Source organism: Carya illinoinensis, chromosome 7 (assembly GCF_018687715.1).
Source record: "Carya illinoinensis cultivar Pawnee chromosome 7, C.illinoinensisPawnee_v1, whole genome shotgun sequence".
Lineage (NCBI taxonomy): Eukaryota > Viridiplantae > Streptophyta > Magnoliopsida > Fagales > Juglandaceae > Carya > Carya illinoinensis.
Genome location: NC_056758.1, coordinates 2,406,466 through 2,424,604, shown reverse-complemented (window position 1 = coordinate 2,424,604; position 18,139 = coordinate 2,406,466). Strand labels below are relative to the sequence as shown.

The window sequence follows — 18,139 nt, the reverse complement described above, 5'->3', positions numbered from 1 at the left end:
ATTATTGCAAAATTTTAGGCTTTAAGGAATTGTCTGCGGTTGTGTAAGGAATTAAGTTTATTGGGTTTACATGTAGAAACTGATTCTTTATTGGTGGTTTCTTGGTTTCAATGTGGGGAGTGTTCTCATTGGTACCTATGAGATTTCTGGGATGAGGTGGTTGATCTTCTTAGAGATGTTGATGGTCCTATTAGTCATATTTATTGAAAACAGAACATGATTACTGATTTCTTTGCAAATGAAAGCGCTCATAATTATTGCCTTATTCTTCGTGCTGATAGTTTTCTTTCTTCAAGACTAAGAGGCTTGCTGTGTATTGATAAATGGTCTTTACCTTATTTACGGGTTCGGCAAATTGTAATTTTCTTTGTGTTATTTACATAGTTTGATTGTTTATTGGTTAATGTCCTTATCTTATTGGTGGGTTTGTTGATTTTGTTAATAATTTTTAATGTTAGTTAATTAAATTATAATCACGGTATTCCTCCGCTACAAGTGAGTGTTTATCAATAAAGTTTCAAAAGTACAGTCCTCCTCCTTCAAAAATATATATATATATATATATCAAGCGAGATACGTCTTGACATGGGGTGGTACTACTATTTCATGGCAAGACAGGCAACACATCAGTTGCTACTTCTTCCAATTACTTGAAGATTGTGTCAATTCATAAAGCATGTCTAGAATATATTTGACTAAGATCATTAATTCACACATTAAAAAAAAGTACAATTTATCCACAACTAGAGATAATTTGATAACGCCATATAAAGATAATACTTTTAAGCCACATGAATAAAGATAAGCTATATTAAAAAAGATAGAACCAAACACATTTTGCTCAAATATGTTTTACACATGAACTTGAAAAGAGTGATGATATTGAAGCCAAGCAAATATGTTCAAGTGATTGGGCAAATTTATTCACTAAAGTATTACCAACAACGACTCATGAACTCATAAATATTTTATCATAAATAATTTGATTTGGATTGTGAATTGAGATGATATGAACTGAGATAAAAATTAAAAGTTAAATAAATATTATTAGAACATTATTTTTTAATATTATTATTATTTTATGATTTGAAGAAATTAAATTAGTTATTATATTTTGTGTGAAAATTTGAAAAAATTATAATAATTAGATAAAATAAGATGAAATACTTTTTATATCCAAACCTAGTCTTAGATTTCTACATGCTTTTGAATAAGAGAAAATGATTGCTCAAATTGTACTATTTAAAGGTTTTTTTCCACTGAATTTTACTTTGTAAGGTTTTAACAACACAATCCTAAAACATTATAAGGTACCCAAGAGTATTGTATTATTTTTCCTTTGCCATAAGTTTTTTTTTCATCGGATTTTCCTTAACAAAGTTTTAACAATGCATATTCATTGTCCATTGTCGTTAGATTCTCTCTCTTAGAATTCTAACTATTCATATATCAACTCTTGAAATTCTTAAATTTATCAATTATTCTCTTACCTCATATATCATCTTTTCATATTTCTTATCCTCTCATGCCTTTAAAAGAGTCTTGAGAAACATTATATACAAGAAATTTGAGATGTATCATATTGAGCTTCTAAAGAGCTAGTTTCATGCATTGTGATATTTCCAGTATCTTGCTAGTTCTCTTTAAAATTACAACAATTTGAAAACTTCTCAAAATAATTTACAGTAATTCTCAGCCATTCTTAAATTCTTCTGAACTGCTAGTACCAAAGGTGGAACAAGAGGGCCAAAAAAACTACTGACGTCTGCTCTAGTCAGTCATAAATAATATTCTTCGATCTAAGTGGCTATTTCATCTAAAAAAAAAAAAAAACCTTGGGCCATAAGAACAGAAAGCAAATAATCAAAAGAAACAAATAATGACTAATTACATATGAGCACATTATGATAGAACTTACAACACAAGACGATGCATCTCCGAATATGGTAGAAGCCTAGCAGGTCAGACCCTCTCTTCCCATTCAGCTGTTCAAGCAAGACATTGGAGACATTGGAGCAACTAGCGTTCAGAACCACTCGACCATACAATTTGGGTAGAAACCTTCATCAGCAGCCACAGAGGAAAGACTTTGTAGCTCCTTCTGAACTTTCTGCCTCTCGAACAACACTGAGCATGCCAGCGAAGTGCACTTGACTCCCCAGTCACCACCTCCACAATGATGACATATTGCAGCAAGGTGTTGCATCTCTCTCTCCAATTTTGAAGTTCTTCCTGTCACAGCTGCAGCTGCTGCTGCTGCAGCAGTTCCCTTTTGCGAACACTGATTGCAGAGATGGGCTGATGCCTGAACCAACTCACCGCAAAGTATACAATGTTTAGAGATGTAGTAATAATCAATTCTGGTTCGGAGTGGATTTGGAGCATAACAAGGACGTTTGGTAGAGGCTTTCCGGACTGGACGTGGCATCTCTATTAGCCACTGGTTCAAGTTACCTCCAACCAGTCCAAATACCCGCTGCAAAGCTGGGATTATATGTTTGTTGATGTAATACAAATCATTTAATCTAAAGGGCGAATCAATCGCCAAAAGTTCCATTGGATCCACAACCATATCAATTAGACGGGCCCCGGGCTCCCCATGTATTACAACATAAGGTATTCGCTCTGCATAGCGTGGTTCAGCCCTGGGATCGGCTCTCATTGCTTTTGTGGCCACAATTGCTGCCGGTGGGAGAGAAGAGTAGGTACCCAATCGAACCTCCTTTGCAAAAACAAAATCCTGAAGAGAGAACCTACCAGATACAATCCGTGTCCATTGACGCTGCAAATATTCTTTGACCTCAGAGATGTCTTGATGTTCAAAAAAGAGTCTCAACGACTTCTCCATTGTCTTTGCAACAGCTCCACATGTATCCCTGCGTACTGTTTCAATACCTTTAGCATCGAACACAGGTTCAGACTGCTCTGGGCTCTCATAACTGTAACCAACATAGCGTTTTTTAGTAAGGAGGAAGCATGGGTGATAAACTTTCTCCATTTTTAAAGTGACTGGATTTGGATTCATGGCAGTGATTGCAGATGCAATCTCATTACCAATTTGAAAAGACTCTTTGACTGAGCGTCCCTTGAGGAGCACAAACAAGCTATCAGTATCACCATAAATAACTCTAGCTTTCCACTTCTCATGTGCATTCACAAATGAGATTGCCTTTTCAAGAGTACGGCGGCCACACTGAACAATACTGTCTGCCAGCTCCGCACAAGGCATGCGACCACTAAATCCAGCAGCTGTATAGCCATATGTCACATTTGCAATCAGCTTCAAAGCAAGCTGTCTAGAATTAAATATCCTGTGAAGAACTTGCTGTGAGGGGCTCAACCTTTTCATAGCTTCTTTCACCATTATTCTAGTCGATAATATTTCCTCCAATAAACGGGGCAGTATGCCCTTACGGACCTTTGGAGATACATACATGACACTATTTGGAGTAAGCAGAATATCATTTTTCACAGCCTGCAGAACATACGGATCTGGTGAATATGAACTAACCCCAAGTGTATTTGACTTGGAAGATGCAACTTTGCCAAGGCATGTAGAAAAGCAAAGGTTGTATGCAATTATCATTGATGGATATAGAGACTGAAAATCCAAGACAACAACTGGATCTGCATAAAAGCCAGACTCTGGTTCCATTACAAGAGGCAGGCACTCCATTGCAGGTTGAGAAGCAACCTGTTGAGTTCCGGGGGATATAGCCAGATAATTTTGTGTATGTGCCAATCTCAAGAGCATTGATTCAACACGATATTGTGAACCGCGAGAAAGAACTGAAAAAAAGTCAATGCCAAAGACACGAGCAAGTTCTGATGTTCGACTTATCTGCAAAAAGCACAAAACATCAATATAATAGGCAGGAACCAAAAAAAAAAAAAAAGAAAAAAAGAATACCCATCAAACTCTTTATTATTTATTTTTCACATAAAACTAAATATAATATTAGTACTTTGGTCAACATAAGTAACTGCCAAAGTTTTCCTTAAACAAGGGCAGGATAGATCACAGTTCTATACAATGACAACCATGATCCATAGGTTCGGACCCCAAAGGGTAGTTCCATCTAGCCTTGCTCTTAACTAGGTTCATTGATCATGCATTGCAGGCTATAATTCTCCTACTTGTGTCAATAACATTCATCACGACTTATGCTAATAAATTTCTCAACATGATCCATTGATATAATGAACTCTGATGTGAAGCCATCCCCCCCCCCCCCCCAAAAAAAAAAAAAAAGAAGCCCCCAAAGACAGATAATGCAGCAATTTACAGACTCATATTCATCATAAAACTTAGTTTATTACCCTACCATATCAAGTTGGTTCATCATCTCAAGGTTCAACCTTGCTCTCTCTATCACATACTCTATACACCTAAATCTCCCATGTCCAGGACCACTTGAAAACCATTTTGTCAGTAATTTGTGATGATATGCAGGAATTTTTCGCCTCAGCACAGCATCAGCTACTGCTTCAATCGTGTACATACTAAGCTTGACTTCACTGCGCATCAGACGCCACACATTCAAGACAATTCTACCACCTACATGAACACCACTGGCATGAGTTCGACCCCATTCATCCTCGATTATTGCATCTTCTATTGCGACGGGATCAGCAATTGACTCGGGAAATATATTATTAAGAATCTCAGGTAAGTCTCCAGCAGCTATCTTGGTTTCAGATGGTGTCCGAGATATGTTACTGAGTAAAACTATACCAAGATGTGAAGCCCTTTCTGCCAAAAATCCTAGAGAACCCCCTTGAATATCCCAACCCATTACTATATCTGGGTCATATGAACATACAAACTTCATAAAGTGACTGAATAAGTACTTCTCCTCAGAGAAAACCAACATCTTGCAGCCAGGTATTCCATCTAAGCTCCTGCAAATAGATGAACATAAGCATGGAAAGCAATTAAATGAAGTTCATTTTCGTAAAAGAAAAAATAATAAAGGTCTCCGACGATGATCATGGCATGTAACACAAGCCAGACCAAACAAAGTGTAAAATTCCAAGAGGCTGCAAGATAACATGGAAGTAGCTGAATTCAATTTCATCTATATTGAACATAAAAATAAAAATAAAAATAAAAAACCAAAAGTTAAGTAGTGAAAATTACAAGTGTACGACATATTAGCACAATTGGCATTCAAGCAGATGGCACCTTGGCACATTATATAAGTAACGTTCATCAAGGATGATAAGAAAATAACATTTATGGTTTTCACTCATTCTTAATTGTTGCCCACATTTCCCCATCTTTCCAAATAGATGACTCACTCCAAAATTGGCTATTTGATCAGTGACATCCAGACTTTGAAGTTCCCCCACACCAATCTTCATACTCGCAACCACGTATCAGATATCAGATCCAAAGTCTTTTATGGATGCTCTATCTCGATATAAACAGATCAAGATGGAAAAGTTCTTCACCAAAAGGAATAGGCAGAAATGACCAAATTGAAAGACCCCAAAGCCTTCAAAATATAAAGAAGCACCAATCTTAAACAAAACCCCCAGGTTATGATGCTAGAGGTATTATTATCTCTTCAAGGTCTACAAAGTTTTTCTGGTTTCCAATCACGGTTAATCATTACAATCATTTGGCTAAATACATGATGCCACACTCCCTTAATTTTCACCAATTTTATGGAGATCAATTTTTTCTTCTTTTCTCAAGGGTGTGGACATGGGTTTACCTGCATATGCCCTTAAGTGACTTTTCAGTGCCATGTGACACCGCATGCTCACTTCCCACTAGAATTTGGATACAATCTTGACAAAATCTCTTTGCACTTTCTATAAAGATAGAAGGTACAATAAAAGTTTAGTTAAATGGGTCTAGGTGCAACCTCGTGAACAATGGGCATATACGTATTTGAGCCTATACCTTTTACTCTCTGACATCACAATTCCATTACAAAATGGACAAGGGCAAATAATGCGCTTTGATTTTACACACCAACCCTATCAAGAATTGCATTAAAAATCAAAGTCTCAAGAGGAAAATTATGCACATCAAGTTGTAGTCAGCAGAGAGAACAAGCAGTTAAAAGAAAAATTACTTGACATCTTAATGGGATTATTATCAACCCTACCTCTTGTAAGCTTCAGTTTTACCACGCAAAAGCACATAAACTTCGGCGATAGAATCAGTATCATTTTGGATGGCAAGAACTATAACATTGACAGCATCAAATCGAGGATCAGGTCTGAGATCACCTCTTGATTCTGCTTGAACCTATTGCCCATCAAATCCACATTGAAACTTGAGAATAAATAATAGAAAGACTTGTAAACTTTGAAGTAAGCAGTGGCAAAGATACTAAAAATCCTGTTCATATGGTTGCAGAAAACAAAACGATACTTAATGATATGCATGAATGATAATCAACCCAATAAATATTTTAAAAGTCTCAATATACCAAGACATACCAGTCAGGTTTCACCATCCAATATGCTTCCAGAGTTAAGAGCAAGATCTTGAAAATTATTTTCTTAACTACTGAATAATTTCTTATCTTCTGATACATATCATTGATACTGGTGAACAACTCATAAATATAGAGAAAACGATAAATTAGGTTAGAAGTGTACAAAGGGATATGACCAAAAATACTTACTTTATTCACTGTGTACACACATATATATACCCTAAATACAAGTTACCCATATACCCTCATACAAGCTAATTACAAACATATATTTTAACAAGAAGCAAATAAATTGAAATCCCCTCACCAAACAACTTTAGGAACATGCACAATATATCACAATTCTATGGTGAACATTTTTTAAGTACAGCGACATTGAAGTTTTACAAATAATCACAGAATGTATGACAAACAGCAATCCAGGGAATTTAAGTATGGGATCATATTCTGAATATTATTTATAAATGTACATTCAGTTTTTCAAAAATAAGAGATAACAACCGAAAAAGAAAGAAAGAGTCTAGCCGTTATTAGTAGTACCTCTATACTCAACAATGTCAATTGTTGCCCACCACCAACACTGGCAGGATCCCGAAATCCACTTTGACTAAGAGGAGTAAGCCGTGATTTCCCATCTGGTCCTGAAATCTGAGACATATCTTGCGAGAAACCAGAGCAAACCTTTTCTTTTGCAATACCTTCTCCGCCCTGCATGATTGTTGTCATCTCATCGCCATATGGAGCCCTTTCTGTATTAAGGCTTCCAGGGATTTCGTAACACAAAGGATCAAGAATAGGCTTCACATGAGATTCGGAGCTAGATTCAGGCAAAGCCTTGTCAAAATCATTGGGCAAATAACTTTTTGAACCAATCAAAATGCTAGATGAACCTGCCAAGAGTTCTCGAATTCAAAAGAGGTTTCTCATTTCCAAAATGTTATTCTGCTCACAAAACAATTCAAAATTAGTTTTACTTATTAAAGCTGATGGCTCCACCAATGCTACGTTGTTGCCTCCAGAAGTACCTGAATGTCCGAAACCAAAGAGTTAATATGTCAGAAGTTACCAATTAATATTAAAAAGCAATACATCAACCATCTAACCTTTGTCTTCACATGATAGCCATCTATATACACTATCTGCAGAAGGAGGTGAGAATACAGATGTTAAAAGATACAAGTAAGAGCCATCATTTTGACAGTGAGTAGGGACCCCGATGACAACTTGATCAGAATTCGAGTCGCTATTTCTACCATGCTTGTCCATGTCTTCTTTCACTTCTTGACAGTCCCCATCAAAAAAGGGAAGAAAATCATCCAAATCTCCCCCTTATGAGAAAAAGATACAAGTTGGTCAACAAAAATATACATCAGGATAAGTGAGATGAGATTAGCACCAAACATGGAAGAATCACAATGTCTTTTTTATGAGAGGTTTGGGTATCCATCTAGAGAGAGAAAAAGTTGAACATAACTCCCACAGGAAAAGACAAAAGACTTGCAATTTCCCCCATTTGGAGTAAATATTTATTAATTTGAAAAAACAATCACCAGAGTGGAAGATCTTATTTTTATTCATGATGGCTTTAGATACTGTTCAAAGCCATCATCATAGACATCTTATTTCTATGCAATAGATCTTTACCAACTCTTAGTTGACTAAGACAGCACTATGTACATCCTAGCTATTGCTTACACATGAAACACAAAATGGAATAGACAAAGAAAGGCCTACAGGCATGCTGGTGAAATAAATAAAACCATAGTAACTCCCAATCTGCTAACATCCTAGTCTCCATATCCCTCCCTAACCCAGGCACCACCTAACCAAAAGCCGAAGAAGGAAAAAATTGAAAAGAAGAAAATAAGAAGCCATGCCTTTTACAACAAAATGAGTTATTATCTGAATAATAAACATGCATGAAGAACAAATGCTGCTTGCTCTAAGCCAAAAGACAGATAGAGGAGAAAAAAGAATTATTGCATGCCATGGAGAAACGGAAGATGCAACCTGTTTTTCTGTCATAATTTTCCTCCGCCAGATTAGAGGTAGTAGGCAGAAATGAAAGATTTTCAAATGCTCCATCTGTCCAGCCTGCAATAGGAGGTTTACTGGAGAAGGTCATGCCGATTAGTTCTGTACATTTTGCTTTTGAGCGGCTGAGCCCAGATAACACACAATGCCCTCCTGGTTTGCCAACACCACAATTCTCTTTTAACAGACCCACTGAATCAGTTGCAGTGCCCACAGGATTATCATCAGACTTGTTATCTACCCATCCCAGAGACTGTTTATCTTTATGGCCACTTTCATACAAGTAACAATCTGCACCAGATACTTCACATCCAACCGGATCACTTAGCAAACAGCTTGAAGAAGCAGCATCTAGTTGCTGAAATCTCTCATTATTCAAGGTAACTGCACCAAAATCAGACTCTTTACGGCCGTAAATTTCATAGTGACTCATGGAAGCTGTAGAATCTACATTCTTGGGATTACAAAGTCCTGCTCTTGTGTGAACTTGAGAAGCACATGCTCCTGTGAAATCTACATGTCTGGTGGAAGCTCCTTTGCCAACCTCATCACCAATCCTTTCATGAGAACCAAGATTAACATCTTTCAACTTACTAGCATGAAACGAACTCTCACTGCTGGACAAAAGAGGGCGCTTGCCATACATGGGACCATCCGAATGTGCTGCTTTAACCTCAGAAGCCCCATGGAAATTTGTTTGTTGGCCTGTAAAAGATTGCTTCAAATTGAGAGACTCAGTAGAGTGTTTGTCAAGTTCGCCACTTAAACGTCTAGGGACGAGAAAGATGCCTTCCCTTTGCTCCCCTTCCAAAAGCACCTTTTTAACTCTACCAGGCCCACAATCACGTGGTTCACCACGGTAAGATCGCTTTTTCCTCATCAAGTCTCGCATAGAGCATCCAACCGAAGCAATTGATTCCTTTAAAACATGAATATCTGTACCTGCATTTTTCATGAAACCATCTGCACAATTTCCCGCCTCATTAACAGCCAAGAAACTTGTACCTACACGATCTTTAGTTTCACTTACACACTCATCAATTATATGGAAATCCACAGCCTCTAAGTCATTATTCACCTTTTGTGATGTGGAAAATGGCAAAGAGCCCCAGACAGGTTGCTTTCTTTTGTTCTTACTGGTGAATCTCCCGCCAACATCCTGCAATTCCTGGCATTCCAAAGACTGTTCAAGTCCACTTGTCTTCATTTCAGATGCATTTTCAGTTGATCCAGTACAATGAGTTGAGAACATATCATCCCCAGAGCCATCCACTTGTGGAATCATTTCTTCTGATGAATTTCTAGAAGAATGATTCTGATCAGAAGAGTGAGAAGCTCTTCCTCTCAGATCCTCAAAGTCAATCAAATCATCAATGGAATCAAGAATGTCTTGACACTCCTTTTGAGATTCACTTTCATAATCAATATTAGCTTTCTCCAGCACCTTATCAATAGTTGCAGGCAACAAAGGACTCAAAATGGTTTCACGAACAAGTTCATCATCAGAGTTTATATCTTCAACAGCCTGGGAAGTGGCTAGCCACCTCAATAGACCAAGGGCTTCCTTATCTGCAGCCTGAAAATCATAAGAAGTTCCTTATGTGTGATTGAAATCGAGTTATTGATATGCAACACTACAGTAACCAAATAAACATTATTGTTTAACATTGGACGAATTTTAAATTTGGCTGTCCAAATTACACACACAGATAGATTGAGAGGGTACGTAAACGCTTAAGAAACCAAAAGGCATTCAACACTCTACAGCAGCTTCCATTTTGTTAGGGACCTCGGTCTACTCCCTAAACACTATGGTTCTCTAGATCCGCTTCACCCAACTATGACCGATGAGCCTATCCTTCTTGCTCGCCTTCTTACTTGAGTCTAGACTTGAGTGATGAGATTTGGTGAATATGGATGATGGGTGTTTGTGGTTTGTGAATTGGATCTTGGTGGGATGGTATGGTGTATGGAATGATGATGGTATGGTATGGTATGATGATGGTATGGTATGGTATGATTAGGCTATGGTAGGCGCCCCTTGGGTGGTATTATGATAAATATGGAAGTAAGGCTAGGGTTTAAAGTTTCCTAAAATATAGGAAATCCTTATGGAGACACTAGATCTAGTGTAGATCTGGACTTTATGATGAAAGGGATTTAGATCTAGGATTATGGAAGGTATATGGATGATAATATGGTGATGGAATGATATGGAAGTGAAGGAAATATGAAGGGAATAATCCAACAAGGCTAGATCCACTTGGCAAAGTAGATCTAGTGTGTTGGGATGATATGGGGCGTGTGAGATAATGTTAAGTGCAAAAAGAATAATGCAAATAACAAGTAAATAACAAGATTGAAACTCAATAATGGAAAAGAGAAACAAACTTGCTCATAGATTGATAGATGAAGCAACACCCGTCCACAAACGTCAAGGTGTTGATTCTCTATTTGGGATTCACACGGGTTGCACCCAAATAGCCCAAGTGCCAAGCACCGAAGGAGATCTCAAGAACAAATAAGCCAACCACAAAGGGAATTTTCAAAAGATAATGAAAGATAGGACTAGGGTCGCCTTTATATAAGCTTACAAGGGGAAAAGTCCTAATGGTGCTTGAACAAGGAAATAAATCTTAGAAAGGAATTAATTCCTAGTAACACTAGCCTAAGGAATTAATTTCTTGTACTAAAACAAGGAAATGATGAAATATATAAATATTAGATGATTTTATTAAAATAATAAAATGCTGATAAAATTCTAGTTGTGGGGTCCATGTGGGACCCACGGCCTGACTGGTGCTGGCCGGTGCTAAAAATGGCCCATGGCATGGGCCATGGGCGCTGGCTGGTTAGCCATGGTCTGGCCGCATGGCTGGTGCCATGGTTGCTGGCTGGCTGGTCTGGTCCTGCTGCATGGCTGGTGCTGGCTGGTCCGTGGGCTTGCCATGGCATGGGCCATGGCATGTTGATGGCTCACCATGGGGGCTGACTAGGCATGTCAGTGAGGGTGTCGAGGCTTGTCCCGGGGCAACTTTTCTAGAGGGTCTAACACATTTCCAGTACGATAAAAAAGCCAAGGCCACCCATCAAGTAGCAAGGCCAAAAGAGAAGTTATGCTTAAGAGTGAATGGATCCCAACTCCTTGGAGGATAACCATGCAAAGTCAAGATGAATTACCTTTTTACTGATTTATTAAACAAAGAAGGTGTGATAAATTACCTTTGAATCTAATGTTTCAATAATTCCTGATGATTGTACTTCGTCAGTAGACAATATATTAGGACTTGTATCCCTCTCTCCAGCAGCTGTTGGACCACCTTCTCTTTCGTGTGGTAACAAATAGCCAACTGTTGCTGTTTCTTTAGAACACTTCAAAGCTTCTCCATCTACATTGGCAGGGTTAATATGAACAAGTCCAACCAAATTTCCCTCAACAATAGATGATGCAGTAGCATCAGCATATAGTTCAATTAGTCTGTTGTCAAAATCAAGATCCAGTGATAGAGTTTTAAGAACATCTTCTGACAGTGGTTTTGTAGGATCAAGAGGCATTGCCACCTCATGCATTCCAGTCCTTTCATATTCCTCCTAAAACACCAAACAATATGTTCAAATAATCAAACAATATACAATTCTGCCAAATACATAAAAGAGAAGGAAAAAAAAGAAGAAGAAAAATCTCACTTTACCCCCAAATTGCTGCCATTACTTTTGCAATATGTCTACCCAAAGTTTTTAATTAGTCCCCCAACTGAAACATAAGTAGCAATTTATCCCCTCGTTAAGATCTGACCATTACAACGGCTGAAAAATAGGTGATTTGGCAAGGTCTTAACCTTGTATCTCAAAGAAGAGGGCAAATTACAAATTGAGATGTAGTTTGGGGGACTAAGTGAGAACTTCAGTAATTTGGTGGTCATATTACAAGTGGTAGTATGAAGGGTAAAGTTTAATTTTTCTTAAAAGGATGTGAATATAACACACCTCCCAAATAGGGACAAGAGATTGAACCATTTTCACATCTGAACAGGTTTGTGAGAGAGATGAATAAAGTTTAAACTGCCGGTTAATAATCTCTGCAAGACCCAAATGAAGAACAATTCTAACATGAACTATGAAGACAATATTCATAATAATATGTAATACAACCGTGAAGTCAAACAAACCATCTAGAGAAGCATCCCCCTCAAGTTCACAAATACTTTGACGTTTAATAAAAATGTCCTGATCTGATGACGCCTCATATTCAAAAGGAGCTTGCCACATCCAATCAGCTGGGATTGATGACGATATCCAAATTGGTGAACTTAAAGATGCATCACAACTCGTGTATGCCTAATGATAAAATTCACATATCTTTAACTTATCACATAATTATGAGCATCAGAGCCACATTTTCACCTATCTCAAAAGCATCTGGCTCACAGAAGTAGACAGATAACCTGGAAATCAGATTTTCTTGCTGAGAAAGCATCTGGTACTGGATGACGGAATTTCATCTTCGATAAATGTATTAGGCCCATCCCATACAAGTTATAGTCGACCTAACAAACAGAAAAATCTAAAGATCAATAGAACATAATCAAAGGGGAAAAAAAGCTAAATGAATCAAGTGTTTTGCATAAGCAATGCATAACTGAATTCAGCTAGTCAGCCACATGCATCACAATGCAAACCGCCTCATACATGTGTCAAGTGCGGTGCACAATTGGGTGACTCAAGTGTGCACGTTGCCAAATACCAGCAAAATCAGTCAAATAACCATATTGCAACTGTTTTAACAATCATTAATTCATTTGGCAACCACATTGAGCATGTTTAATTCTTAAAACTGAAAACAAAAAAAAAAAAAACAAAGCTCCAACTAAATGGCTCAATTGTCAAAAAGTATTTACCAGAAACTGGAGAATGAAGGGAATATGCGATTCATAGGGCTGTAAACTTCTATCAAGAACTGCACTGTTCTGAAAAACAAGCATCAATGCAAAGCACTGTAATTGATCTGTAAAATGAAAATTAATATATACATCTATTAATTTTCACCTACTACGTAATCAGACACATCTATAAAAAAATCACCTACTACGTAATCAGATTGTTGAGGCAAAAACAATTCAACCAAAAATTGAATGCCAAATGTTCAAACTGGTAAAAACATTAAAATTAGTTCGGCATTTGTGGGCAAAATAAAGAACAGATATATCATCTAGAAATCTTGTTTGGCACCTATCTAAGAAACCTAGATGCTTGGGTGAATTTCTATAAACACCACTTAGTCTAACTGACATAGGACAGAAACTTTAGGCTGAATAAAATTTATTTGGCAACCACTATTAGTAGGGTTTTGGTTTAGTTACTGTTACAAATTTGGTGGGAAAGACATGAAAAACATGGGGAATATGGGGCTAATAAAGGTGTAAGGGAAGGATAGGCAGGGTTGCATCTCAAAACAGCAATCTATGCTGGAACTTTTAGCTTCTTATTTTTTATGAATAGTCTTTGCTGGAGTTTTTATAAAGGCATTATATGGAAGAGAAGCAATTACATCTAAATATGTCCGTGTCTAATGCTTCAACCTAATAAGACTTGAATTCCTTAGATTTTTTACCACTGAGCCTAAACTAAATAACTAGTAAACCACAAATAAAAATTTCATAACATAAGAAATCAAAGGCAAGACCCAATGGGCCAAAACTTTAACCCATACCCACAAATCTCGAAACTACAGAAATGCCCCTTACGCTCATGAATAATTAAAACAAAAACAAATATTGCCAGAATCTAATTAATGCCAATTAACATAATATAAAAGAGTCATGAACAGCTAGCAAGCTGATTCAAGGATCCAAGTAGCCTTGTCACCACCCAGTACGAGCCAAATTAATGCATGGATATTAGAATAGCTTTGGGAGTGACTTCAAAAGGTCTTGAATGGCTGCTGTCATGGTCTTCCATCACTACCTTGCAAGAGCCGTAGCAGATGCAAACTAATTTGTTGACACTGAAAGTAGAGTGATGATTGATGCGTTGCTCTCAAAATGAAAAATGACAGGCATTACAACGAATCAATTCTTTCTGTAGTGCTCCAAATCTTGCATAGTGATTGTAAAGGAGCACACCCTATATATTTATCGACAAAAATCATCTATAAAACAAATCAAAAGTGTACATCAGTCCTTTTTAAACAAAATAATTAAAAAAAAAAATCAGAATAGGTTAATGCCATAATAGATTAGTCAAAAGAGATAAGCCTACCAACTTCAAAGCAAAAAAGCACCACATGTGAGCAAACACGTGTATGTAAAAGCAAGACCAACATAATGATTCTAAACGACAACTGAGCATCAGTGAAATGTTCAAGGAGTGTACCAAAAGAAGCTTGGCAGCACGAGAGACATCATGAGGATAATAGCTAGATCATTGTAAAGGTGTTCAATAAGCGTACTCCTAAAATATTATATGTATATAAAAGATACATAAGGGATGCATAACATTTGGATACAGATATATCTTCATAAAAAGTTCTTCAGATGAATGGTAACCATAAAATTTCCTTGCTCGCACAAGGCTGCAACCATGTACGTGTTGTCGTTTTGAACCAGCATTACCCTTAAGCTGCAAGAACTCGAACCAAAGTACATTGAAATGCGATTTGCAGGATCAATGATACAAAGCACAAATGCCAGAAATACCAACTGGCAAGAAAGGTACGAACATAACCTGCTTCAACCAAGCATACCTTCAAAGATTTCTCAAGAGCAAAAGATACAGCATTTGTGTATGCATCATCTATGCAATAGAACAAGGAAAAGGATTAACTCTGCAGTTTAGGATAAGAAGCATAATCTAGTGCATGTAAATAGTGGAAAACAAAACAACAAAAACCACACCTTAACTAACATATTTAAAAAAAAAAAAAAAAACTAGTTTAAAAAATGTTTAATTTAGTGAGTTGGTAGACCAAATTCCACATCTGAACAAAAAACTGTTGCATCCAAAATACGTGTTTCGGCTTACACCCACTACCTCAAGTTAAAAAATAATGCAAATCCACAGTATCAACTGAAAAAAGAAAGGTTCAGCTAAATAAATCTTTACTCCTTGCCCAGAGCCTGTGCACCCCTGGGATTGGTCAGGACGTTAATCTTGGACACCCGGTGCCAATCAAAAATAAAATAAATCTTTGCTTTTGCCATTGGCTTAATTCTAGTGTACCTTCTTTGTCTGGTTGAAGTGACATATCTTCGCATGGCACATATAAATAGGGTAAGGCCTACATAAAAATATGAATAGTTTAGCAGAGTAAATTGATATACTATTATAAAAAGAAAACTTGCTACACCTTTTTCATATAAAAGATAGTAACTTTTGCTATATTTGACCCACGCTTTACAAAAGATGTATCATCTGTTCTTTCATAAATATCTTTTTACACATAAATTAGGAATATGTGCAAATATAAAAATTTCTTAATGCAAGTATAAAAAATTCTTAACACTATCTTTTAATCATCGCTAAAAAACAGAAAGGAAGAGGATTTCATTTATCTATTGGTTTTTTCCAATGTGTAATTGAGAAGATAACAAAATGAAAGAGGTACATATGTTTGGCTTTACGTTTAGAACCACCAAACTTTTCTCTTCAAATCAAGTGGGACTGGAACAGCAAGATGAGCTTAAAGAAGAAAATCTATATCCTCATTTTCTCTTCACTTTCTCCACAGAACCAGAAAGAACAAAATAAAATCCCTCTAATTGTCTGCATTTTTCCACATAACGAAGTTACTAGTGCATAATATTCTAGGAATCTCTTCATAACTACACATAACCTTTGATATGCCAAATTTAAGTATCACATAGAGGCTTATCAGACCAACAAAGACCAATCCATGGTTTTTAGTACAATGACCATGAAACTGGAAAATTCACCATACAAATAAAATATAGCAACAATCTTTTTTTTTTTTTTTTTTTTTGATAAAAAAATATAGCAACAATCTTACTCGATGAACATGCAAACATGTCTTCTGACCAGCAGGCGTAGATCCATATATTCTTATAATAGGAATCTCATTCACTTTCCCACCTTCAACAACTCAAGAATCCAATTAGAAAAGGGAATAATTTATAATGTAGACAGCAAGAAATAAAAAAGTCTTACAAAAAAGTTAAAAATCATACAAAATCACATTTCTTTACATTCTGCATTCCACGTCACTAATATAGATTCTATAATATTCATTTTCTAGGAATAGCAATTTTCCCTTACAGGGTCACAAATCCATTATTTGATTTCCAGCAAATGAAAAGTTACAAATAAACTAAATAATTACTTCGTTTATCACCCGAGAAAACCACAAGTTCCACACAATTCAAGCATTTCGCTAAGTTGGAATCAATCTTGAAACTCATCAAACTCAGCTACAACGAAGTCCACACGTACATAAACAAACCCTCAACCTCCGTTTGGTTGCCATGAAGTGAAGCGAACAAAACAATACTGATTTCAATATCATCTTCTACGCAGCCAAATTGTCATGTAAGTCACAATATTCCCCCGTCTGGTCCCATATGATCATACAAGTGAGAATTTTTTTTTTTTTGATAGATATGATCATATAAGTGAGAATTCTATTCCAAAGATCCTTGATTTTTCCTCTTTCGCTTCACGGCAACCAAACTGATTTCAATACCATCTTCTACGCAGTTAAATTTTGATATAAGTCTCAATTTTCGCCCGTCTAGTCCCAGATGATCAAATAATTGAAAATTCGATTCCAAAAATACTTTAATTCCTCCACTTTCTCGGAAACCAAACTGAGAATAAGAAAAAAATGATCAAGACAGCTTCTTTTGGGTTCAGTTAGTACCTTGGAAGCTACTATAACATATATCGAGGCCTGGGATTGGCGGGGCCATGTAGTAGTCAATGGAGACAATCCTTAGGCTGAATACGTTCGGTTCCGACTGCGAATCCGCCATCGGTCCTCTCCGACTTTACATGAAATCTTTTTCAGGGATTTGGAAAGGGAAGAGAAGGAGGACAGGTGGTCTTGAATTAGGGGTTTTTGAGTGGGGTGAGAGGGCGGTTAAGGAAGCTTGGGTGCCACGCTATTGCAGTTTGTTTCTCGTGGAATGTTGAATTATTATTTTGGTCCCCAGTTGTTTTCGAAAATGCAGTTGTCTCCCGGTTGTAATTTTTTTTTTTTGCACAGTCGCATACTAATCTATGTATTAATATTGATTTATTCATATTTAAAATTTAAATTAATATTATTTTCAATAAAATCTAATTTTTGATTAATCACATCATATTAGTGTACAGATTAATACACAATTGTGCTTTTAATTATATTTTTTCTTTACATATTTTTCCCATCTCATGTGCTGCAGCCTCTCATTGGTAAATTTGGATTTTTTATTGGCCGTATAATCGTATTAAATTAGTAAGTATATATATATAATTAATTTAATACATATATGCATTGAAAAATATATTTTTCATCTTTCGTTGAATGAAATAATAGTTACAGTCATAAGTATATAAATGTTGTACAATCACTTAAAAAATAAATAAATATAAGATTTACATAAAAATATTTATTTTTTAATAATAGACTCTAATTTTTTTAAAATAATTACACAATA

At 36.4% G+C, this 18,139-nt stretch overlaps 1 protein-coding gene across 7 annotated transcripts; it reads right to left on the bottom strand.

Moving 5' to 3' along the window:
* Positions 1-1,557: 1,557 nt before the first annotated feature.
* LOC122317363 (DNA polymerase zeta catalytic subunit) lies at positions 1,558-17,613 on the bottom strand. Of its 7 annotated transcripts, XR_006244451.1 has the most exons (19): positions 17,362-17,613; positions 16,495-16,577; positions 15,708-15,765; positions 15,232-15,281; positions 14,995-15,107; positions 14,862-14,904; positions 13,388-13,456; positions 12,935-13,036; positions 12,659-12,827; positions 12,477-12,568; positions 11,712-12,080; positions 8,466-10,065; positions 7,559-7,783; positions 7,430-7,480; positions 6,996-7,345; positions 6,120-6,262; positions 4,326-4,902; positions 1,919-3,841; positions 1,558-1,816 (listed from the first exon to the last, which is right to left on the bottom strand). XR_006244451.1 is itself a non-coding variant. In XM_043134414.1 (18 exons), the coding sequence occupies exons 1-18, from the start codon at positions 17,471-17,473 to the stop codon at positions 2,027-2,029; spliced, it is 6,021 nt and encodes a 2,006-aa protein (XP_042990348.1). In that variant the 5' UTR covers positions 17,474-17,613; the 3' UTR covers positions 1,558-2,026. The 7 variants fall into 7 exon arrangements, 6 of the variants coding, with proteins under 6 accessions (XP_042990348.1, XP_042990350.1, XP_042990352.1 ...); XM_043134414.1 differs by having other exon boundaries at positions 1,558-3,841; XM_043134416.1 differs by lacking the exons at positions 16,495-16,577; positions 17,362-17,613 and having other exon boundaries at positions 1,558-3,841; positions 15,213-15,281; positions 15,708-15,747.
* Between the last annotated feature and the right edge of the window lie 526 nt (positions 17,614-18,139).